Genomic DNA, 26,330 nt, shown 5'->3' with positions numbered 1-26,330 from the left:
GAAAGGTTTCTCAACCAGAAACTACTATACTATATTGCAGAAAATTATTAGTTTTTGTTGTAAACAAGTGTATCTTAGGCCATAGTATTCTTGTAATTTGGTGTGCTAAATATGACGATTTTATATTATATTATTACCTTATGGTCAAATCTGCTTGTCGGGTACATATAATAATTCATAAAAAAAAAAAAATAATTGAAACATTACATAGTTTTGTTATATATCATGCAACAAAACGGCCATTTTATCCATGCTTAAGCAACACTGTATTTGAATTGCTTCTCGTCCATGTTACCAAGCTGTATCTATCTAGCGTATATGTTCGAATAGTGTATTGCTGCTCCAACGAGAACAATGATTTAATGGAAATCATGTTCACATATCACATTTGACACCACAGCGCCGACAACGACTAAGCATAAAGGACAGTTTCATGTATTTGCATAATTAATAATGGAATGAATACTCTATAATCTAGAAGGTATCAGTTAACATTTGCGAGTATGTTGGTAATTCGTTTTGATCACAAAATTGATTGTGTTTTCCATTCTGAAACTTGCAGTAAACTTTTAAATTATATAGTATAGTATAAAGTATAACAATATATTTATCACCTGTCCATACACAATTTTCTTTCTCTAAAGCATATTTTGGTTTAACTAGTTTACACGTGATGAATTAACATACAAATAAACAATTTACTTTCAGTCTCTTTGATAACACCTTTATTCTGTGTAGCGATTTCGATTAACTAAAAACTAGAATATATTGATTCTAATGTACATTCGAAAATTGTCAGCATGTATGACCCCGTTCCTTGTTGATCTGTTAATAATTTACGTCTGTGTCATGCACGTACCGATGTCTTCAAGCTCCCATGTTTAGCAACTATAAAAATATAATAAAAAGCAACCGGAGTAATCATACTGTTTGTGATAACAAATTTCTCATATATAACACATTTTGAAATAAAAAAATTAAGTGAACAATATTCAATAGTTACCTGCTAGGAATGATCCAGCTATCACCAAACTTATTGACATTATCAGTGGATTTCAGTGTCCCGTCTGGCATTCTTATTTGCATATCATTGTCGGGATTGTCATCAGCATTTCCCATTAATCCACACACTTTACCAAACATGGTTGCATTAACAACTGGAGCTACGCGTCCTCTGCCATTCCATAATAAACTGAATTTGGAATTCATGGTTATCTTCACATGTTCATCATACTTGCTTATCTTCAAGCTACCAATTGTCCAAGGGGAAGGTGTTAATATGTGTTTGCTGTTGACCTGTTGATAACAATAAATATTAAATATATACAGGGTCGTTCAGGTAGCATGCTACATATATATATATACATTATTATTGTATACAGACTCTATTTCCTATGCTATATTATTTTAATAAAACAATTGAATTTTTATGCTAAAACTTGATCAGTCCTTTTACCGAAATTTCAAAACAATTGCAATTCAAAACACAGACGCTGAAGAGTGAGACAATGATGGTGGGAACTAAAAGAAACAAATAATTGTGACAGACAATTTATGTGAATCGAAGAATGCAGAAAACGAACAAATCTTTATTTTTATTTGTAAGTAGTTTGTGAACGGCACAACATTGTACAAGTAGAAACTATTTGATTATGGTAACTAGGAATTATATAAGAACACATTTCCAGGCCAATGTATATAAACCCCAAGTACAACAGAGACAATTAGGAGTTTGACCTTTTTGTAAGGTGAATTATTTGATTGTCTAGATTTCCGTCGGCAGAATACGATTTGGTAATGATTGATTACTACAGTAGCCAATATATTCTAGAGCTACAATGGTAAAATGAACTATGTTGAAAAGTATACCGGCAAACATCGCCTTTATCTACTGTCACTATCTCATAGTTTATTACTAAAATGGTTGCCAACTAAGAGAATGAAATGGGCATCCGTGTTTCTAGTTGCACCTAAATAATCAAACGCAAATAATGAAGTTGAAAAGAAGAGATATTGAAAAAAAAAACAATATTATAAGCTAAAGTAATGCTTGGAAAACAAGATATTTAGCAATATTTAACAGTCATAAAAAAAGTATTCTAGTCTACATAACTATACCTTCGCGATGAAGGTATTTTTGTGCCAGTGTACGTCTGTAAAAATCATAGTTTAAAAATAGCGTGGAGGTGACGTTAACTAATTTGATATATGAAGGATATGAAATATTTTTACTTAATGTAGTGTCAGCACCTGGTCAAAAAACTATACTACATTTATGTTTCAGTCGTTATATTACTGTTACCGCCTAGTAATGCTGAATCTATGTAATTTTTGAGTTTGAGCAAATTTGTAAGGATACTATTACAATAATCACAATTCACATTTACTTACAAATACATCCCTGCCGATTGTAGTTGTAACAGCATTCCCTTCTGCATAAACTGTTACTTCAGTAACAGCGGTTTTATTTACTAATTCTACATAGTGATGTCTAACGGCAACAACAAATGCAGGCATATGATTACACTCTTGAAATAATACATAGGAACATCCACCATGTCCATCAAACTTGAAATGTTTTCCATCAAAAGTCTGGTATTGGGGATCGCCCCAGACTGCACTATGAATGTCTAAGAAATAAAATTATATTTGTTGGTCTTGTAACTCTGTACTAGGTATGTAGCACCTCCGTCTTACTGTGTTGATTATTACTACGAGTCTGTGTTCGAACAAGTTGACCAGGATTTTTGGAAGAACGTTACAAAATTTGCCATGAATGTGGTTTTATATTTTGAGTTAGCACTTTTCCTGATTGTGTATTTAATACCTCCGATGCAGAAGTTATGTTTTAGTTATTGTTGTTATTCCTACACCAAATTTACTTCCTGACATACAATTGTATGGAGTATTGTTTGACATATATATTGAACCAAAACAATACCAGATTTAGTAGGAGGAATACAACTGTTATTACACTCCACACGAGCGATAATTCGAAACTGTCACTATTTGGATAATATAAACTGTTTTATAATAATAAATTGTACTGTGTTAACATGTGAGTTCAGAAATAATATTTAGACCATTCCCATTCATTATTATTCCCACCTGCAAAACTTTAACCCCAATTACAACATTTTGTGTGTGTTAATATTAGACGCAATTTTAATCAAAATCAAAATCAGTATTAATAAAATTAACTATTACATATATTAACATATTGATATAACATATATAACATATTGATAACTGAAAAATCACACAGGCATTCTTCGACATTCTATGCAAATATATACTATGTCTACTTTATATTACTAGTTAAAATATTAACAACAACGTTATAATATACCTTGTACTATAGTGTTACGGTATCCTGGATATTGGATGTAAGAAACAAATTCAAATTGTTAGAAACTGGCATAATAGATGACACTTATTTCATCACATGCATTGTACATCCAATTATGCATTTAACACAATTAATCATGTATTATACACCAAACGTACCAATAAATAACTTGCGAGTCGTGAAAACTAAATATTATGTTTCACGCACGCTCATTATGATCTCCTCCACCCAATAAACTGTTATCATTATACTGCGTTATACAGTGATCTTTCAATTGATGGGAACAAATCATACTCTGTCGTTGGGCAATTGATACTAGCAAGGAAGAGTGTAAAACATGCGTGTGCATTTGATAGAAAATTGCAAACCATTAGACCAATAAACGCAGATTAGGTGGATACATTCATAGGATAATTCCATAGTAGTGATCTCTCAAATTGTGTTTATGAGAATTTTGCTACCTATATGCCATTGGTGTTTTATTAGGGAATTCAGATTCCTCTAACGCAATAAATATGCGAAATATAACACTTCAATGTTTTTTCATCGAATCAAAGAGTCATGAACAAGAACATTCTGCGCATCAACTTTCACACTCACTTCAAATGAGAAATTTGCTTTGTTTGGTTGTTAGTTGTTTGTGTGCTTAATACGTCCTAAATATACTTTAACGACATTAGATTATAGTCCACGAAAACATCAATTATATTACGTTAGATTTTATCATGATAGTTCATGCATCAAGTATATAGTATCACAAACTTTTGCAGCATACGTAACCACCAGTACAGTTGTTGATTCGTCCTTCACGTTCAATGTCGGTGTTGCAAATTGGTCGGCATATTCCACCAAATTCCCCACAGGCATCGTCTAGATAAAATGTATTATATATTAAATATTTGTTTGTTTTTATAATAACAAATTGTCTTTCAGTCTTTGTAAATAGCTTTGGAAAACATCGCAATTGGGGCCAGTCGGGATTAAATAAGAATATTCGTATATATACGCATAAAAAAATACACGACGCGTGCAGCTATGTTGTTAGTCCTTATACCAGTGACGGTAAATAGAACAATAGGATTTGTTTTCATATCAAACAACATATTTAAGTCTCTCTCTTTGTGTGATGTTGAAACAGCTGGAATATTCTCTGTAAGAAATACGATAAACGCCCGATATTTTCTTCCACTGCAAACGAAATAAGTCACAAAATTGTGACATAATTTTAGCATCAGCAAATCACTGCATTATATTTCGTACGATTTTTGTGAAAATCGATTTCACAATTTCATACGCACAAAAACGTGGAAGTTAGAACTACCTTGTTACTGAGAAATGGACAGGTCTAGAAAAGAGTGGTTACTTACAACAACTTAAGTTGTGAAATCATGAACGTTTAAATGTTAAAATATAACAACATGAATGGATATGAGAAGTGGTGTTTAAGAAATCAATTGGAAAATTCAATCATAAAATTAAAGATAGTAATAATCACGTAGTTCCTTTTATTAGAATACTGATTTTTTAAAAAGAGCTGTTTTTTTCATAAATGTATTACTTCAACTTACCTCCTGCATCTCTATTGCCTTCAATCTCTACAGGGAGAAACAAAAAAACGTTACTTGTTATTGAAGTTGAAATCTTATCTAAAGTGATAGAAACGAATATTGGACATCGATAAAGATTGGGCATATTTATATACATATAACAATTTATATTGTTCGAATTACTTGATACAATATGATTGCTTACAATTAGTGTCTTTCATTGGAAATGTTCGATGTAAACACATGTAGCAGTCGAACGCCGAGTTCAGGTTGAACAATGTTCCACATACATGCTGAGCTTCCGACTATGATAATAAATCAAATTAGCGAACTGTATATTGAACAGAGCGTGCTCTGCTCCATTCTATTGATTTTAAGCTCGTTAGATATTATCGTGCATAACGTAATCACAGCTAAATTCGTAGTAATTTGTTTTGACGAGGAGTTGGGCTACACATTATGTGATTTTTTTATCACATTAAACCTACTAAGTACTCAGTTCCAGAAATATATTCACGAGAAAAATCTGACCACACTCAGTGTTCATCCGTGATATGAATACCAGTTCGGTGGCAGCATTATTCACACTGCAAGTGTACCAAACGAAATTACGAGCGTTAAGTTATGTGAGTACTAATATATCAATCCGCCGTACAACCACGGGCCGCAAAATCTGTATCCAATAAAACAGATCGGGACGTTTGTTGAATACAGTCATAGAATTTACTATATTTCGAAAAATTGCGACACGCAATAATTGCTAAATCTCGAAACCTTATACGGCAGCATGCGTTTCGTATGTATAAAACCAACGAAGGTAGTGTCGACCTATGTTATCATACAGACGTACAGTTACAGTAAAAGAAAGAACTACATACAGTAAAAGAAATTCCACTGCACACAAACTCGGATATGACGTCGCCAGCAATATTTATATCGAAACGAAACGAAAACCTGACACCAAAAAGAAGACGATCATTCGGCCAGACTATCCAAAGAAATATCCCCTTTCAACCAGTCCATATATTTTAACCAACGTATTCGAAAATATCCGAAAATATAATTGCAACCACTTGTCACTAGATGAGTTTAACAAAAAATAGTATAACCCTTCAACTGAACTTTCACTTTCATGACAATTTCTTCTTTTTTGGTTTGAGCGAAACTCAAAATTCAAAATTCAGCAATTTCTTTTATATTATCGCATCATACAATTAATTACAGCTAACCGAGATAATTTTCAGGGAGATATGGCTGCACTTTACATTCATATTCATAATGTTATGCACTGTGAATCGATCCTATTGAAGACTCTTATTAATTATTAAAAAGCTATTTGTAGGAATTTCTGGATGGCTTTGTAGCTTGCATTGACAGGTGGGTAAGTGATTGCGTAATACTTGTAGAATGTGAACAGCAGTTTATGATTGTACTGACGCAAACAGACTGAATTCTTTTTTTAAAGCTATACCTTTCCGCATTCCCTGAAAAATGCAAAAATTATTCCGAGTTATGTAAAAACGCCCAGTAATGAAAACCAGCAATTACAGGCCTATTTCAGTTCTCCCAATTTTTAGTGAAATCTTCGAAATTATAATTAATAAACAATTCGTCAATTATCATGCCAAGAAAATATACTCCTACACACTTATTTGGGTTTTCAGAAACACTGCAGCACAAATCTTGCCCGAACTGACCTTGTTTCTGTCATAGCTGATAACATAGACACGGGCCATCTCATTTTTGGTGTATTCATAGACCTTCAAAAAGCATTTGATACCATAAATCATAACATACTTCCTTATAAACTATGACATTATGGTATACCACTCTTTAAAATGTGGGATTCCTCAGGAATTGATTATAGGCCCAATATTACCTTAAATTTACATAAACGACATAAATAAATCTACATTTTATTTTCGCCTTTACGCTAACGATACCAATTTATTTCAATTGATCATTAACCTCTCCAACATTACTATTGACTTACCTACAATTACATGATACTAAACATCTCACAGAAGTCTACAAGTCTTTGAAGGCGGCTTGAGTATCTATGGGACTGTTGAGGGCGTTTCGTCATTGAAATATTAGAGGCCCAATTCACTTGCCTTTGGCAAGTTTGAATTGGGGGTGTGATTATGCTAATGAGTGTTGTTAATCACTTGCTAGCCCATGTTTATTTACGAGCTAATAACCCTAATCTTCGTAAACATTGATGCGTGTAATGAGCTAAATAGACATCTCGTAACGACAAAACTAATAACGCTGTTAATAAGGAACATGTTACGATGTGATGTGGCATTGATTTATGTTTATATCAACAATAACCTTCGTCTGATCTGCGGATTTACCATTTCATATCATTCGCCACCGTCTAATTGTTGAACTACATAGCCACGGCGATGACGCTTAGAGTGAAGTCACGTTGTTGTCAACGAAAAATTAGAAAACTCCAGTTCCAGACTTTTACTATTATACAAATTCTAAAGTTTTACTCAATCTAACATAGTAAGTACTATAGAGAAATGTCCATATCACAATCTTGAATTCGATTTTTATGTTATAAATAAATTGCTCAATTAGCAAGTTTCTCAGAATTTCGAGATCACTCCGTACCGCTCTTTCGCCAACTTAATAAACTTCAATAATATACTAGATTCAAGCTTCGCAAATATCAGAATTGTCTCTTTATTGTCTCTTCCAAGACAGTCTTTATTTAAACAAACAAATATGCAGCAGCTATTTATGGGAATTTTTTACCAAAAAAGCAAAACCATGAAAATTACAGTAAAATTCAAAACAAAATTAAAACAATATATTTTAATCGTTTGACAATCTATGAGTTATAGTTATTTTACTAATGTAACCCTTATTCTTGAAACGATATACTTCGTGGAATTATTTACAATTATTGCATTAATTATTATTGTTGGAAATATCATTATAACAACTCATATGCTGTTTATTACTTTTTTATATTCTTCAAAAAAACAATTGTGATTATTAGGCGTATAACCCTCTATTAAATGCTTTCACTAGATACATCTTATTAGAATTGGGGTGACAGCTTGACTAGTTTTACGCAAACTTTAACTGCGTTTCACACAAGATAATAATTTATAAATTAATATTATTGTTATCTTCTCATGTACATGTTTTTCTGGTGATATAATGCTTAATTTCAGGTTTAATACATACAGAATTATTGCTAAAATTCGTAATGAACAGATTCGGAACATCATCTCCCAAAACATTAATTCTGATGTATGTAACACCACACCAGCTTATAATTCACAGGAGTAAACAAGGGTCATCCACATAGAACGATTTGCAATGTAATTCAGCGAAAACAAGAACTTACTGATATCATTCGGGGAAAACCAAAGCGATTGTACTTCCTGTAAGAATAACAACATATTTCAAGATTTACGATTTCAATATTATATTGGCAGAGATGTATGAAAGAATTTTACAAACAATAACACAAATACGTTAGATGAACAAAACAATTACTGCTGTATACAAACCTTTTTGTGTCGAGGCAGTGGAGATCCTGTTGCTGATAACACAAGGGCAGCTGATATTGAGATATATACAGTAAGTAACATCTAAAATACAATTAGAAAATATAACTTCAATAAAATAATATATATGTCAGTTTTGATAGACAAGAAAAATCTGGTTTAACAAGTTTATATTACACAATTTCAACACATTAATCACGCCATTGAGACTGAAATTAAGATCATTCCAATTAACCCTCATTCAGTATGGCAGTGGCACTTCGGTGCACTATATAAATAATAAACAGTTAAATATGATTTTAAAATTAATTTTAAAATTACTTATTAAACCAAACAAATTAACAATAACGTCACATATAAAACAGCTCTTACCAAAATTACCCTGAAATACTGATACTGTTGTGCATCTCATCAGCGACGATGAGTGATCATTTTAAACATCCAACAGTGAGCAGTGATCAGAGATCAGAAATCAATTCGCATATTCCTCAGTACCCAAAACCACAAATTAAATGTCCCGTTAATGTGTGAGCCACGCAGTAAGCGGCTTTTAAGATATTTTATACATTTTGTTTTCAAAATTCGATATCATGGATTATGTTTTGGATCCTCGACTATTAATGAATCAAAATTTGAAGAATGTTAAAACTTAAAGTTAATCCATAACCCAAAATACTTACTAATTACATCCAAACATTTCGGGAATACCAATACTAATTGTAAGTAAAAAATATTATACGAATACAAACACGCAGACAAATAGAAAGGAAAGTCTAAAAAACAGATATACAGGTGTCAGGGCAGTTACTTTTAAATTATGACAGTTCGTAAAAACAATGTTCATAAATAACACATACCTTTACGTGTGGATAAGCGAAAATTTCCGTCGTACTGTTATATGTTATACTGTTTATTATCCACTTAGCTGAACACGTCGTTGTAATTTGTCGAGAGTGTATTCTAATTATGCTAACTAAACCACAACTTATTAACACCCAACGTTGATTAAAAGTGATATAAACATGTGCAAAATATAAGAAAACCTCGACAGAAGAATTATGATTAATGAGTACCCATATGTGAAAAACCAGTTAGGCAACAATGTACATGATACAGAATACCATAATGAGTCTATAAAGCAAAATTAATATTATTGTCAACGCGCAAAGAAATCAGATATTAGACGTGAATTAGGTAATGGTCGCACTAGTAATGTACATTAAATCTGTATGCATAATATGTACGACATATAATCGTTTTGTATCGACGTTTTATGGATTATTGAACTAGATAAGTCTGCCGGATTATAGATGTGATCAAGAATTTCACAGTATAAAATAGACATTTCAGTCAAAGATGATAAGGTAAATTGGATGCGAGATGCAACCGATCATTGAAAACCATACTGTTATTTTTTACTATTGTGTCATAGTGTTTTGATTATTGATGTACAACTTGTTGTAGTCATTGATTACTTTTTACCACGAATACATATAGATGTTTCTTGCTTAATGTTAAACTATATAGTGAGCATTGGACATGGATGCTATCCTCATGCCCTGCGCTTGAATAAAGGTATCAGAAAAAGGAAATTCTCATATGAAAGTGATATTAATTGCCTTTTCACATACTAATTTTAATAATGCTACGTTTTGTTTTTCACTAAGGTAAAAAAGACACAATATATACAGTCCGTGATAGGCTGATAATGCAGATCTCATACTATGAGTTACAACGCTAATATTGATATTGTTCGCATTGTTTGAGTGAATCATTTATTCCTGTATGCTGCTAACAACATGTATACACATTGCATGATCAAATACAAAAAATGACATCGCAATTGAACATCAGATATCTCCCTCCGAAAAACAGTTGAATCTAATATATAAAAGGTGTACTCCAGCTATGTATTGTTAAAGAAAGTCTAAAAATCACAAGGAACTAGTTGTCACTAGCCTGTCACAATGACCTGATTTGATCCTTTCATCTCTTTGTAGAACGAGAAAGTTTATACGTGCGTTCACCTCATAGTACACAAATCAAAGACGTCGTACTATTGTGTACTGCATAATTCAATATTAGAAGCTTGAGTCATGGCTAAACATTACATTATAAAGGAAAGTTATGTGCAGAGACTACGAATCGCTTGGCAGATAATACTTACACTGTAGAAGTTTGAAAGTAACCACACATAAACCGCTTTATTACTAGCCAACCATGCACTAAAATGTCCTACTCCAATCACAATTTATTACATGTTAAATGCCTAGGGGTATGTTTGCACCAATAACTGTAATCCTGACTCTAAAGGTAAATAACCTTAAATGTGTTATATGCCTATAATATGATTGTTGTTGACAATGCTTGACTTAACATAGTTGGAAAGCAACAAGATTAACTATAGTGACACTATTAACTATAGTGACACTGTACTATTAATAATACATAAGCCACAGTTGCCATTCTACATGTCGTTCTAATTTAAATGTTTAGCCAGCGTAGAAAAAAACAACAATTTGAATTCTGAGTTATTATTATTATTATAAGCGCACTTCACTGCGATATACAGAGTTATACTTGCAGTAAAATTTGAAATTAAAATGAGCGTTTAAAGTGATAAGAAAATATAATTGAAAACATTGCCCAAAATGTTTTTAAGTGACCCCTAAAAGCAGTTGATAGGGAGCACGCGTGTAGTGACAGTGGAAGTTCGTTTCATATGATCGGAGCGGCAAACAAAAAATTGTTTGCAGTTGGCAGTTTTTCATAACAATGCCAGTGGCAGTGATGCTCGCTCGCTAGTGCATACAGCAATCTTTTTTTTTATCGATTTCGCTCATTTTGTTTTGTAGGTTAAATAAGAACTATTTGATATGTCATTGTACCCAGGGGTTATCGTACTTTTATAAATCAGTTGTAGCTGAGTGTCTCTATTATTTTTATGTTTTGTCCAATACTATTATCCTCATTTATCTTTAAAATATTGGACTAGCTCACATTTTCACAAGCGATGCATTTTATTACTGTCTTCGCATGAATGACATGTGTATCAGTGGGCTGTCATGCCTGCTGAATAAATTGTTCTACGTCCGTATTTGTTCCAGCTATATATTTAAAATTTATTTCTGACAAGACACACGGTTGTTCTAAGATACCGTTACTGCGTGACGACTGGCACATTCCATTAGTGCATGCGTTTTGGAAGCTCACGAAAAAGGCTCTAAATTGCGGCGATGGTGACTATGAACACCAGAAAACGACCTTGATTCCGGTAAAGAACACTGCAATGAGTTTTTCTGTGTAATTTTGATCGAAGAGCACTGATTTTAAACTGCAAAACTAAACAATAGTGTTGTACCGTTACTATGGGTACGACGCCGCGCGAACCACACTCGTCTTTTGCGTTGTTCACATCGAATATATGAACCATCTTGTAATCCAGCCGGTAAGATATATTTTCCAATGTGAAATGGTTAGTTATTTAGAAGCCGACAAAACATTGTATTTTGAATTACGAGACATTCCGTTGCTGTAAACGAACATTTCCATTGTTGTGTTTTGAATCAATACTTGAAGTTTATATGTGTCTGCATGTGATTCGAATACATCCCCATCACTGCATGGGAGAATCAACTCGAAGACGGTGCTGTAATGCCAGAGTTTACGCCAGCCCAGGAAAAACAGATGCGAGGGAACATACATAATTTTAATGTTTTGTTATACAGTGTCGTTGGTCGCGCTCTCGCGAAATATTTGCTCAAGCCAGAATAATTGTTGGCAAAAATGTGTATTGTTAATGCAAATAATATTTATTTCGCCATGTTAAAAAATACAAGGCTGCGTTTCCAAACAACAACATTCAGTGAATTTTTTTTTTCATTGCATTGTTCAGCTTCTTTAATTATATTATTGATATTATTTTTATTAGTTCTTTTTGAAATAGCAAAATAAATAAAAAGAGAAATAAATAAATAAAATTGATCAATGGTCATGGGGACATTGAGACAAAAAGCGATATGGTATTTACAGTTAAAAAAAAACCGTGCTATCAAAAACTGACAGCGTTTTTGGTGTAAAATTCACATGTGTCATGTCGAGACTATATTGAGAATACGATGTTTAAAAACAGGTATTGAATGAACACCAAATTATGGGGGGGGTGTATGGCAATGACCTAAGACGGGAATAGGCATGAGCTGTATACTATTGCAGGAAATACGATAAATGCTTGGCACCGAAACTCGACATGTGCCAATATTTGCTGCCCGAACGCTCGGCACGAGCCGAAATCACGCTTATATGCTGATTCATACTAGTATGACATGACAATGAAGGGAAACACATATATATATGGTTGGGTGCTGTAATGAATGAAAAGAATGTAAACCGTCGTCAGCGACGCATATTTATGTGCTGCTGCAACCGCTATTTTCTTGCAATGCTACATTGACGTGAACTAATAATATTCTTTGCCGTTCATATGCACGATGACTCGTAATAAATACTATTACAACAAATGGATATAATTTCATTATAGCAATTATTATTATTATCATTTGCTTATAGTTTTCCATGTATGGGTCAAATAACAAATCGACGTATGCGGGCGTAATTTCGGCACGAGCCGAGTCGGTTCCAAGTGGGTCCCGACTAACGTGAACGCAACTGCTGTAATCTTTATGCGAACACAAATGATTACAAATTTCGGATCGTGCCGATATCCCGTAACGTGAACGTAGTACATACTTCACAAGTGAATGCGATAAAAGTGAAAAATATATATCTAAAACACAAGATGGCGGATAAACTACGTGACTCATCAAAATTATTTTATTTTTGTTTAAAAATCTATGGCTATACATGGTTTATACACAATGCAAAGTTAAATTGTTGGAGCATTCAAGACAAGCAAATGTCCATAATATTGGGAATTGGTTTGTCAAATATTAAAAAAGGCTCTCAAAACCAAGTGACTGATCAAAAAATATTTTTATTTTCACATTAAAAAGGAATTGACCTAAGTGTTAACTAGTTCCTTTCAATGTATCACAAATTCAAAATGGTAGCCAAACCACGTGACTATCAGGGGTATTTTATTTATCACGTAAGAAGCTTCAACAAAACATAACAGATGCCAAGTATCAATTTGATTGAGAATTAAATGCACACAATTTTTGACAATGTTGCTGAAATTTCAAGATGGCAGCCAAACAACGTGACTGACAAAAATTCCCTTTCAACTTTCTGAATGAGTTCAATATAGATATAAAATGTAGCAAATCTGAATATTCGAGTGAATGGTATCATAACAACATATTTCCTGATAAAATAAAGAACAATATAGCGACCAAACCGTGTAATCAACCACAATATTTTTAAACATTAAATATGTTTTACATAAACCAAATGTCTGATCACTGTTTTTGGTAATTCTGAAAGAAGATATTTGTAAGCGTTTCTTGAAGCTTTTCAGAGGAAAAAGAACATGGTGAAAAAGCCTATTACACATGAGTTTACAAAATACTATACTAAGTGGACAAATAAGAACTTTCGGTTTAATATCAATATAATATAGCTGTCAAAGTAATTGACCAATGAATATTCAGAAAGTCAGGCGCACCACTTCACCCTACGGAGTATGAACAATTTCTGAATTTTTCAGGTTTGCTAAACGACTTGATGGGATAAATGGCGGAAAAGTTTTGATTTTTGAACATTTTTTATTCGTCATATTATCATTGTTCAATATATTTACATTCTCTATATGCAAATGTTTAACATTTTTCAATCAATGCAGCTCCGTGTCCTCTTGCGAGCCAGCTGACAATTGAGAATGCAGTTGTAGTACCGCACTAGTAATTGTATGGTTGTCAAGAAGATCAGAAATTGTTTTCTGGAGAATATGACAACAAGCTATCTGGACAGTTTTTTTTGGGTGAACACATTGAGTTAGTAATATATCATTTCATTAACAGGAATATTTGGGCTTCACATATAACATATAGATGTTTAAAACCAACAATTAGAACACTGAATGTGGGTGGTTTAGCGTAACACAAGTTTAATGTCAATCAAATATGTATGCCAAATGAATTCAGCAATAACAATTATGAGCGCAAGGTGCACTACTACGCATTACGGACTAACATTAGTTGAATATCAATTTGAGGAAAAACACAATCAGATAAAACGCTCTCGAATGACCATAAGGCAGCGAATTTTTCGAGTTTGTATCTTTGCTAAAAGTTAAACTCAAATCACAATATTGTTGAGAGACACTGTCCTCTTTTACACAAGTGCAATTGCGTGCGTCACCATAAACCCGATGCCCGCTGTCAACGAGACTGTTAGGTTGGTTGAGAAACGTGCCAAATATTGATGCGGTTTCAGTGCACTATTGCGAGCCAGCTGACAGTTTAGAGTATAGTTGTAATCCCCGACACATGATTTTTGGCAACATGGTCAGAAATTTTGTTTTTTATGAGAATATGACAACAACTAGATGATCTACACAGTGTGCTGTGGTGAGCACACTGAGTAAATGTTAAAGCTTCTCATTAACGGGAACATTTGTTAAACCTAATTGTCCTTCACAAAGTGATGTTAGACATCAAATATCTGATCACTGTGTTTGGGGATTTAAAAAAAAACAGATTTTCAAGCGGTTTTCACCTTTTATCAGAGAATAAAATCATGGCGAGAAAGTTCACGTGAAATTTTGACCTTCAGAACGTGGTTTAATAAAGACTTTATTTTAAATACAATATAGCAGACGGATGAATTGAGCAATCAAAATTATGAAAGTTAGATGCACCAATTCACATCTGAATGGATGATGACCTTTCTATTCAGCAACCCCAAAAGCCTTGACAAAATAAACGGTGGAAAAAGATTTGATTTGAAAGGAAGATTTGATTAAAATAGAACTGATGCCCGCTGTGAACGAGCATGAACCGATTAGTTGTGCTGTTTAGAAAAGTCGCCCATTCTGAAAGCGGTTCTGTGCACTCTTGCGATCTACTATTATTTTGGTGATTGTCAACAAAAGAATGAAAAAAAAAACCTAGACGATCTACAACGTTTTTTGTGACATCCTGTGCGTAGGAAGACATCTTATTCACGGAGATATTTAGTTATATATACGCCCACTAACAAGACTGCAAACTACAAAACGAGTGCAAATTAATTTAATTATCTGAACGTGTTTGTATTGTGCCCATGCCAGACCACCTGCCACAATTGTTTGTGAAAACTAAACCATTTTATTCCTGCACATGTTTAGCTATAACATGAATCATCACTAAAAGGGAAAAACTAAGTTTAAACAAATTTCAAGGAACATGATGAGTGTATGTATTGTATAGAACATGCCTGAGCAATACATTTTACACATCGAGTAGCTAGATCAGGTGTATCACAATATATAAAGCACTTGTTTAAATAAATTAAGTACATGTACAAACACATACATAATGTTTTATACCTTACAACAGTAGTTTAGAACAGGCTGGAGACTAGAATCTTCTGGTTGAATGTTCCTATGAAGTCAGTTGAATATAGAAGTAAAAGCCATTATGTAACTAGTGTGAATACAGAATGTGACATCTGTTGATGACTTATTACTGGTTACAGATGCAAAATTCGTGTTTATGATGAAGGTTTGCTATTTTGTAAGCAATATGTCAACACAAAATAATCACGGAAGTGAGATGGCGTGATATATTAAACTGTCAATCATAACCTGGGCTCAGGAAAATGCAGTCGACTTTATAATTGATATGAAAAAGTCAATATATTGTAAAGTGGAGAAGAAAAATGTAATGTTGGCATACTCGGCGCCAAGATCAATATCAAAAAATTTTAGGCGAGTAAAAGTATATTGTTCAAATTAGTGTTAGACCACTGATATCCATGAGGTAGTGGAATTAAGATTTTGAACTACTACCGAACAAAAATGACAATCTCGAAAAGGAAGAGAGACACTGGGCGTTAGACACATACAATTTGTTGTTCACCAGAATGACATACATACGTTAATATAGATAGAGTGGGTGGGATGAAGTACAGTTTTATAGAAAATCAGAGAGTAATGGTGTTTGAAATATATATACATAATTAATACCTTGTGAAGATAGTTGATGAAGAAAAATCCATCATATAATGAAATCAAGTTAAGCGCAAAAGAGGAATTATTTACATTAACTCATAAATATTTGATATGCATATCAATTTGATCAGATATCAAATGCCCAAACTTTTCGTCATTTTTTTCACAAATTCAAGATGGCGGTCAAACCACGTAACTGAATATAAATAGCTTTTTTAGCTATCTGAAAATGGGAAAGATGCAATGAGACAAATCTGAAAATAATCAAGTAAATGTTGCATCAGGAAAAAAATAATTCTACTTTAGAAAAAAAAATGTCGGTCAAACCACAGTCGGGTATCCCCGGTCTGGAAACGACTAGCGTTCTTTTGTCCCGAACCGCGTTACGGGTAAACAAACCGTTCACACCCGAGCCGAGGGAGTCAGAAACTCAGAATACCATACCGTCAGCAGATTATTCAAAATTACCGTCATGATAAGCGATACCTCATTGTATTACTTCACTCTGACCTCAAATTAAGGCAACTACAACGTAAAGAAAACATGAAACGAAATTCGCACTACGAAATGTTGATTTTTTAACCCCGATACGTATCGAAAACCAGCCTACCAACTGATACATATCTAGTTCATATAAAGATTAATATCGAGAATTGTGTTCATTTTCTAGTTTAATAGGGAAAACGGTGCGTATCAACATGCTGACATCGCTAAACAAATCTTGTCAAAATGGCGTCGTTCATTTCAACGTGATCAGTCGGAAAACCTGTGATATCTCTGATTCTTTGGGTTCATAACAATTCAAGCTAAATATACAACAACCAATGACTTTATTAGACACACCAGTATGAGATAATGCTTATATTTATTTTGTTAACAGCTGATCGAAAAGAGCATCCATAAAAACCTCCCAATATAACATTAATACAATGTAGTGTTACAAATAACAGCCCACCAATTTCTAATATGTTTCGATCATAAAATGTCAAAATAAAATTAAGTTTATTTCAATTACACCTAAAGTCGAACACGAAACATTTAGGGGTAAATGTATGGAATTGTTTTGATAAAATATGTCGCTGCTGGTGAAATAGCTAAATTAAAAAATACGCGCGTGCTAAAATATGACCTTATACGGATATCCTGATAAAATAATTATGTGAGATAGCTCGAATTCTGGAATAAACAACTAAGTTCTGAAAAACCACATAGCACTGACGATGTCAAAATTAAAATTGACCGACGGTGTACTGATCACGTGACCCTGCTTTGCCCATACCCGCAACGAGTCTTTGCCTGGGAAGGAGGCCAATTCACACCTAATATATTGACCGCTTCCAGATCGGGATAGAGGAACTGTGGTCAAACCATTTGATTAACGATAATATTTTCAAACATTTAAATTGATGTTTTGTAATAAGCAATCAATTAAATGTCAAATGATCCATCCACAATTGTGTTCATAAATGTAGTATGCGGACCAGCATATAGTGAAAGTAGTAAAAAACGCGTGTAATAAGTAAAGATAATGAATTATTCACATAAAGGCTGCCCAGCCGAGAACCAGTGTCCACTCTGACCGAGGTTAAATTGCGTGTGTCACCATGGGAACTACGTCAGCCGTCAACGAGTTGAAATGATGATTATATTGTTTGGAAAACGTGTCGATTCTGGATGCGGCCCAGGTAAAATTGCATGTATCGCCATGGAAACCGGCGTATACTGCCAACGAGCTTGAAACGATTAGTTATGGTGAAAACGTGCCGATTATATATGCGGCTCAGGTGCACTCTTCTCATTAACCTGGCAGTTTATAGTTCAGTTCCAGGCCGCCGCTATTGAATGGGGTGGTTGTCAACAAGACCAGAAATCAGCTAGACGATCTACACCGTTTGTTGGGGTGAACACACTGAGTAAGTATTATGGCATCTCATTAAGCTAGGTGATAAAAATCGCCAAGCTCCTAGGAGTTGCTTTTTTCATTCGAGAAGTTCCCTGGAGCTCCAAGGAACTCGACGAGATTTCCAAATTATGGAAGATTATTCATAAGCTGAAAATTCAGTGCGCCGTCTCGGTTTTTCCATCAGACTCAAAAAAGAACATCAATTGCTGTAAAAAAATAGGACCATTCAAATGTAAATACATTTAAACGTTTGTACATATTAGGACATTGTAGTAAGGTTACACTGACGTAGCGTGTCAATTTAACAAAATTGATGGCCGTGAATAATTGGAGTGTCACGTTGCCTTGTCAGTATGGATAAAGTCAGACCATTTCGTTCAGCAGTTTTCTCAAACGACTTGACAGAACAGACGGCGTAAGAAAGAGATTTGAATTTTGAATTTTGAATTTTTTTATAACATTATCATTGTTAAAAAATGACTGTAACTTAGATAAACTTTAAATTGTGAATAAACACACTCACTTAAAACGTCGTTTAACAAACATATTGTGTCGATTTTTCCAAATTTTGTTTAAAGTAGACAAGGTCCATCCTCTATGTGTTGATAAATGCTAATCATCAAGTGACTAATTCTGAAAGTACCATAGAAAAGAACGGCTTTTTACCTGTTTTCCTAGTTGACAAGACTGTCTAACCTATGGTGAAAGTAGTGAAAAAATCGGAAAATCGACTCTCATCTATCAGGGGAAGTTAACGATTCATTTACAAACAAAATGTCTAGCCGAGAGCAACTGTTCCCTCTGGTCCACGTAAAAAGCCCGAGTCGCCGTGGAAACGACGGCTGCTGCCGACAAGCTTGAAACGATTAGTTATGCTGTTCAGAAAACGTGTCGATTCTGGATGCGGCTCCGGTGCATTTTTGCGACATATCTCACAGTTGTGAGTGCAGTTGAAATCCACGCCATTAATTGGGTGCTTCTTTTCTAGAGAGTATGATAGACATTCAGATAATTCACACTGTGTGTTGGGCGAGCAGATAAAATAAGTGGTATGGCTTCTCATTAACAGGTGAGTTAGTTAATTAGCCGCACTTTAACAACACTGCAAACTGCAAACCGAGTGAATTCAATTACCTCGATGAGTATTGCGAACTTGACATTGCAGGAATTGGCATTGGGGCATACGAAACCACATTCCACCACCACCACCAGAAAAAAAAAGGAATTCTTCTGCAGAAATAAAAGTTTGCTTTGTGATTTTATTTAAATGAAATTAAAAGGGCCCGAACGTTTAAAGAATGTCATGGAAACTATTAATATCCCATGCAATACTAAAAAAATTTGAATACGATAAAGAAAACACACTGTACACCATGTAATTGTCGATTACGTTTCAACAATGACAGTGAATATCAATTTACAAAAAAAAACAGTCATTAACAGCGACGTATGATAAGTACAGATTTACTGTGTCTCTTTATGTTTTTACCTAATCAGAATTCTGTAGACTTGCTAGATGACATGAGCTGCAATATTGCATTGCGCAATGTACATGACAGTGTCAACTAGTCTTAGGTATTCACTTAGTTTGACCTAAAACTTGCTTATTGCTAAGCAATAATATATTTCAAAATTGCCAAAGCATTGGATTGATCGTCATTCTGGAATAAGGTACACCAGATCCCATGCAAAGTTTTAGTCTTCTATTTCAAACACTGACGAAACAAGTGACCAACAAAACAACAACAAAAAACAAGTGAAGCTGCATGTAACGTGATCTGGGCCCATGCTATCAGACATGTATTTCACAATAAACCAGTTCACGTCATTGCCATTATGGGAATTTAAATCAAAAATAACACTAGGTCAACATGCATATTATTTCATGTATTTACCTATATTACTATATTATGATTTGATTTTCTGAGTATATAATGAGCCATGTACTTATGCATATTAATGAAGTTACATGATCATATATGTAACCCCTGATCTTTCTGGCCAGCTCAGGTGAAGATCAGACTGGGGTCAGGGCTAAATAATAACAATGCAATCAATTTCGATCTGTGCATTTAGCTGGGTTGAATCACTTTTATACTGATGCTTCACTGTCAGGTTCGGAAAATAGTGTTTACCAATAATAAGTGCACTGTATACACCAGATGAAATTAGGGAGTAGAAACAGTAAAAGCAGCAATCACTAACAACACAATATGCCAGATAGAGTACACACATTCAGCACACATCGCTCACCCAAAAGAGATAACAAATAAGTTTAGTTGTATTAAATTCGACATTTACCTCCCATGATAAAGGTGCAGCTTAGTATTTCCATTTGAGTGATTACTCAACGTCAGCAACTGTCGATTGTTCATCGTATAATTGATAGTCATCGTGTGAGCTTTTCTTTTTATGTGTATAGCTACTAATCTAAGCTGCGAATTTATTTCTGGTGATAAGGAAGTTTCTGGTAATTCGAATTCATTGTAGGTGTATGTACAGTTCCTTCTAAAGTGACAAGGTATATTCTGCAATGTTCAATAAATATTTTTACAAAAATATATTTTTATATTTACGTATAATTATATATTCTTTGTCTGTATTAATCTACTGGCACTCAAATCCTGGTCTCTGAATGACTTTTGTTCATTCTGACTTTCATTACTTTATTTAAAATTGATTTATAACTGGAGAATTGATAATAATTGTTTGAGTGTAAATTCTCTTTGCATCAGTTAATGCATTTTGAAAATCCAGCGTCAAAACTAAGGCATTAAAATCCCAAGACCGGCCAGCGATGTGAAACGAAATACATCTGTTCAGAAATTTGACCACCACTTACCCATCGTAACCTCACATTCAACAATGGATCGATCACTGCTTAACACTATTAATTTTGTTCGTGGCTAGTTTTGTTTCACATATTCGGAATGTTGCTACCATTGCGATCAGTAATCTTTTTTGGCTATAGCACAACAACAATAAACAGGCCACCAGTGTCGATGAGAAGGAGAATAATCCACTATTATTTCCCTAATTATTACTGGGATATTCGTTTGTATTATTGAGTCAATATTATTCAATTGTGTTTCAGTGCTTTCTTATATTGTTATTGTGTTTATTCAATTCGACCGTCTTTATTACATGCTTAACTCGAAGAGAACTAGCACAAATAACGATAGCAGACGCCATTTCAAATGCTATTCTCTTAGCAAATCATAGGCCATAGCACTATGAACCAATCAGCTCCAAGCCCGCTAAAATTTGTTACGGTGGCTGATCCTACCGAGCCTATAAAAGGCCTGAATATTTGTTTTAGCGCGCGAGTACATGTAACCTTTTCCAGTGACGAGTTAATAAAAGCAGTTTCTTGATATTGTTGTTTGTTTCCTGTTCCTTTGATCGACCGTCCCTTGTTTTACGCGCCTTGAACTTTACGCTCGTTAGGGTTGAGATAAGTGTGAAACCCTATTCTCATCCCCCCCCCCCAACCAGTGCCGAGCGTGTTACTCTCATGGCGATAGGATTCATCTGAACTAACAATAGACGACGGAAAAATAACCAATTGTCATATACTTTGCGATGTGTGAAATGAATCAGTTCGCATTCACAGCGTGTTAATATTGGATATGACAAGCTAATACTATTATTTTATGTGCTGTAAAAAAAATGAACATCGTAGTATTTTTACAAATAGCGAGACAAGATATTCAGACTATATTTCTATTACATATTTCAGAAGTACAAGCAAAACAAAATGCTGGTCTAGAATACAGGGATTGTGGTCGGTGTTACTGAAATGCAGTAACGGACTTATATAGTTGAAACATTGAAAGATTCCAGACAAGGCTGGCTTTTAAACATTATACTATCTGCATGTACCGACCATCAATAGGTGTTATGTCATGTTTGCAACGGGAGTGTTTACACCGAATGTATAAATGACCATGATGGTTTTGAAGCCGTTTGTACATATCAAGCTGCTTGGCCAATTCCGCCCAAACTTTGCAGACATTTCACGCCTTCCCCCTAGTTAGTAGCTAAAATCTGACAAAACATCTGACACCCCTCTCCCATAGCCACAGCCAGACAAAACTGTTTTTGTTAATAGCTTCGTGCCAAATGTGTCTCCTCCTACAAATTTAGGATGAAACATCTCGAACATAGCTCACTTTACTCTGCTTGAGTGTGGTCATAATTTTCTGTTTGAAGTATTGTTCATTACCAAATGGCTTTTTAACTCTTTTTTCGGCCGATTTGTTTCAAACTAGGCAGGCAATCTAGTTAGGTGGTAACATCTGAGAACAAATTCTGGTCCACCGTTTCCATGGCAACAACCACAATATTGTCTCTATACCTTGTATCTCACCTACAATTTTCAGGATAAAAAAGCGCTGACATCGCTCATTCTACTCAGCTTTAGTGTGGGCAAAAAGTTGTTTGAAGTCTATTTTCATGACCGAGAAGTTTGACCCCAAAGTTGGGGTAACTTGTCACTGGTAACGGCTTATTTGCTCATACTTGACAGCAAGTCGTACCATCACTAATTGGAACACAATTCCTGGCTCACCACTGCCATGGCAACAGCAAAAAAACTTATTTTTAAATACTTTCGCCGAAATATATTACCTCCTACCAATATTGTACTAGTAGTGTTCAAATGGTCATGCTTTTTATTTTGGCTAAGCTGCACAAGGATCAAGGATCACCGGTACTTCTTCTTCACAATCACCGAACACAGGATCAGAAATTCGGTTACTAACATTTATATGTGAGGAAACTGAAGTTGGAAAAACGATCCCGAAAAAAAACCTAATACCTAATGTTCCCCCATGATGTAGATCGTCTACCCTTTTTTCATACTCTCAAGAAAACAATTTCTGACCTTTGTGACAGCCACTACCCCATCAATAGCGAGGGATTGCAACTGTACTCGAAATGGTCAGTTTGATTGCATGCGTGCAACTGGGCGAGATGCTGGATCGGCACGTTTTCTGAAAAGCTTAATAATAATTTCAAGCTTGGTTGCATCTGGCGTCGTTTCATTGGTCGCGCACTCAGCTTCATCTAGATCAGAGTGGACAACGGCTTTCGGATGGTAAGTTGAGTAAAATCCGAAAAAAACATGTCAATAACCGCTCTTCGTTATAGTGTTTCAACACGTTTATCGAGTAGATTGTGAATAACGTTTGACTACTTTAAACAAAGACACAACCTCGGAGAAAACGCTCCCTTTTAGGCGTTCAATACCATTTTATGTGAATGTGATGATCAACAAATTAATTGATAACACCATTATCTTCGATATTTTGTACTTTCATTTAGTATTTACATGAATGAATGTAATATTTATGGCCATAGCTTCTTAACGGAAAAATACAATTTCAATGAGTCACCTGGTTTGGCCACGTTGTTCTGCATTTGTAAATATATATTTTATATATTAATTGCGTTCACTATTCTGAACTATAGTAACGTTTTCATCTTTCTTTTGTGTTGAACAGTATAATACAATCTGATTAAAATAAGATCCTGGTTGGCTTATTTTTTTTTTATTTTTTTTTTATATAATTAACATTTATTTTAATTATTTACTATAATTAGTATTATTATTTATTTTAATTATTTTTTAACGTTACAATTATTTTGCTGCAAGAATGGTTTTGTTCGTGAAAGCCACCGGGATCTGAACAACCCGCATAGAAAATCTCGTTCCAGAACCAGGCAATTTACTCAGCCAATCACAGAGCGTCTTACAAAGCGGTTAAACTCATGTTTTGCGCAAGCGTAGAACTCCAATAATAATAGTAAATAAATAAAATAAATAATAATTATAGTATTTATATTAAAAAAAATTAAGCCAACCAGGATCTTATTTTAATCAGATTCAGTATAATAGGAGTTTGAAGAGAAACGGAACATAGTTCTGTTTTCCTCATTTTTGTTTTTTCTTTTAATTTAAATATCGTCACATGAACAAATTTCATATATATAGCCTAAACAATTTCCAACTTTTTTTCCAAATAGCATATGCCGCCGCCCCCCCCCATGAATCTGAACTTGTGATGCAAATAATTGCATTTTTATACTCTACTTGATTTGATTATATCATGGATTTTTCTTTTCAAAAACATACGCCACCAATCACTACCTCTATATTACAAACTACATTACTCTCGCTCTACTGATTAACATGTTTTCCTTGCTACATTGCAGACAACCCTAGTTATGATTGACATTTACTGTATCACGTCATCTCACTTCCGTTGTTATTATTGCTGACGTATTACTTACAAAATAGCAAACCTTTCATCATAAACACGAATTTTGCATCTGTAACCAGTAATAAGTCATCAACGTATGTCACATTCTGTATTCCCACTAGTTATATAATGGCGTTTATCACTAATTGACTTCATATGAACATTCAATCAAAATATTCTAGTTTCCAGCGTGTTCTAAACTACTGTTTTAAGGTATGATACATTAATTATATGTGTTTGTACGTGTACTGTATTTATTTTCAGTTCCATAAGTAAAAGCAATTGTTCAGGCATATGCTATGTGATGAAGTGTGTGTTGTTCTGCATCAACCTATATCTCACTGCATTGCTGAATCTCGCTTACGCTTTTTTTTATTAATATATTTCGAATTTACCATTTTTATTTTTGCACTGACGCGAATTTCTTTCGACCTGTTTTTCCCAATGTTTCTTTGGCTAGTTGATTATTACTAGCTGCTTAGTCTAATGCTACAATCCCTATTTCTGTACCACTATCCGATTTACTAGCGTGTTAATTTTACCGTATTCTACTATGTCCCGGACCTTTAATTCTTGTTAGAATTCACACAAATTACTCATATATATCTGTATAGTTGTGCATCTGTAATCACTATGCAGATAAAATGCACACATCGTATGAGGTCAATTAGCTATTAGTGAAGTGTCTCAATCAATAAATGAATATGTATGTATATTTTGCAATATGCAAAATCACATAAGTAATATAACAGCCATATTCAATGTTCTAAAGATTGCTAATAATACATATGGTTTGAATCTTTGTATACCTATTTGGATAGACTGTTTTTGAATACCCAGTGTAGTTTGCCACAAAAAAATAGTTTTGTACATGAGAATGATTTAATATGGCATTAAATACAAAGTCTAATCACTTAAGATTATTAAAGGAAAATACCCGAATAAATTAAATCTACTGTGACTTTATATGGACCATAATGTACGCTTAGGTAATCAACGAGCACTCAACTACTCGGCAATATAACGTTTCAACTAAGAAAACACTTGAACTTAAAAACAATCAATTTAAGCAATTTTTTTTTAAATTAATTTATTAACCTATCTTAAATCATAATTGTACTCTCCAAGAAATAGTTTAGTGCACTAAATATCATATTTGAATACTAATAATAATTAATATTGTTGCTGAGTATACGACAAATACAGCCATTATGCACAAACTAGTATATAGTATGTGCTTAATACAAGTAGTTGTTTGGAAAGCAATGCATTCAAGATGTAAATAGTCAGTATATTATTAATTGTAAAATGAAAAGTTAATGTATAATAATTTTTGTTGAGTTAATTTTAAACTGAACTGAATGCTTGTTTTGTACGTGGTAACTGAATACTTGGTTGGGGAAATGTATTGAAGGTAAATGCAACTACATGAATCCAAAACTCTGATCCAAAAAAATAACAAATATTAACTTCGATAACAGTATTTAGCACACAGAATTGCGAGCCTCAAAACAAAACAATGGATTTTATTGAAATGATTTCTGATCGGGTTTCATTTTCCTGTCGGTGGAAAATTACGACATACACGTTTACTCTCGAAGAAAAAAGTTTAAAATGCATGTTATACA

At 33.9% G+C, this 26,330-nt stretch overlaps 1 protein-coding gene across 1 annotated transcript; it reads right to left on the bottom strand.

Moving 5' to 3' along the window:
- Positions 1 to 708: 708 nt before the first annotated feature.
- Positions 709 to 15,971, bottom strand: LOC102804463 (BMP-binding endothelial regulator protein-like). Its single transcript, XM_085498822.1, has 8 exons — positions 15,913 to 15,971; positions 8,430 to 8,510; positions 8,264 to 8,300; positions 4,918 to 4,944; positions 4,112 to 4,219; positions 2,392 to 2,630; positions 1,004 to 1,296; positions 709 to 888 (listed from the first exon to the last, which is right to left on the bottom strand). The coding sequence occupies exons 2-8, from the start codon at positions 8,508 to 8,510 to the stop codon at positions 882 to 884; spliced, it is 792 nt and encodes a 263-aa protein (XP_085354948.1). The 5' UTR covers positions 15,913 to 15,971; the 3' UTR covers positions 709 to 881.
- Between the last annotated feature and the right edge of the window lie 10,359 nt (positions 15,972 to 26,330).

The sequence above is a fragment of the Saccoglossus kowalevskii genome, chromosome 5 (assembly GCF_978046115.1).
Source record: "Saccoglossus kowalevskii chromosome 5, keSacKowa6.1, whole genome shotgun sequence".
Taxonomy (NCBI): domain Eukaryota; kingdom Metazoa; phylum Hemichordata; class Enteropneusta; family Harrimaniidae; genus Saccoglossus; species Saccoglossus kowalevskii.
Note: the sequence above shows the minus strand (reverse complement) of the source record. Positions and strands in the feature narration are given on the sequence as shown.

Bases quoted from the DNA above. Each gene is read 5' to 3' on its own strand.
- LOC102804463 (XM_085498822.1), bottom strand. From the start codon at position 8,510: ATGTTACTTACTGTATATATCTCAATATCAGCTGCCCTTGTGTTATCA. The intron at 4,220-4,917 runs GTAAGTTGAAGT...CATTTTATCTAG, and splicing joins AGGCAATAGAGATGCAGGAG to ACGATGCCTGTGGGGAATTT. The intron at 1,297-2,391 runs GTAAGTAAATGT...TGTTATCAACAG, and splicing joins CAATCGGCAGGGATGTATTT to GTCAACAGCAAACACATATT.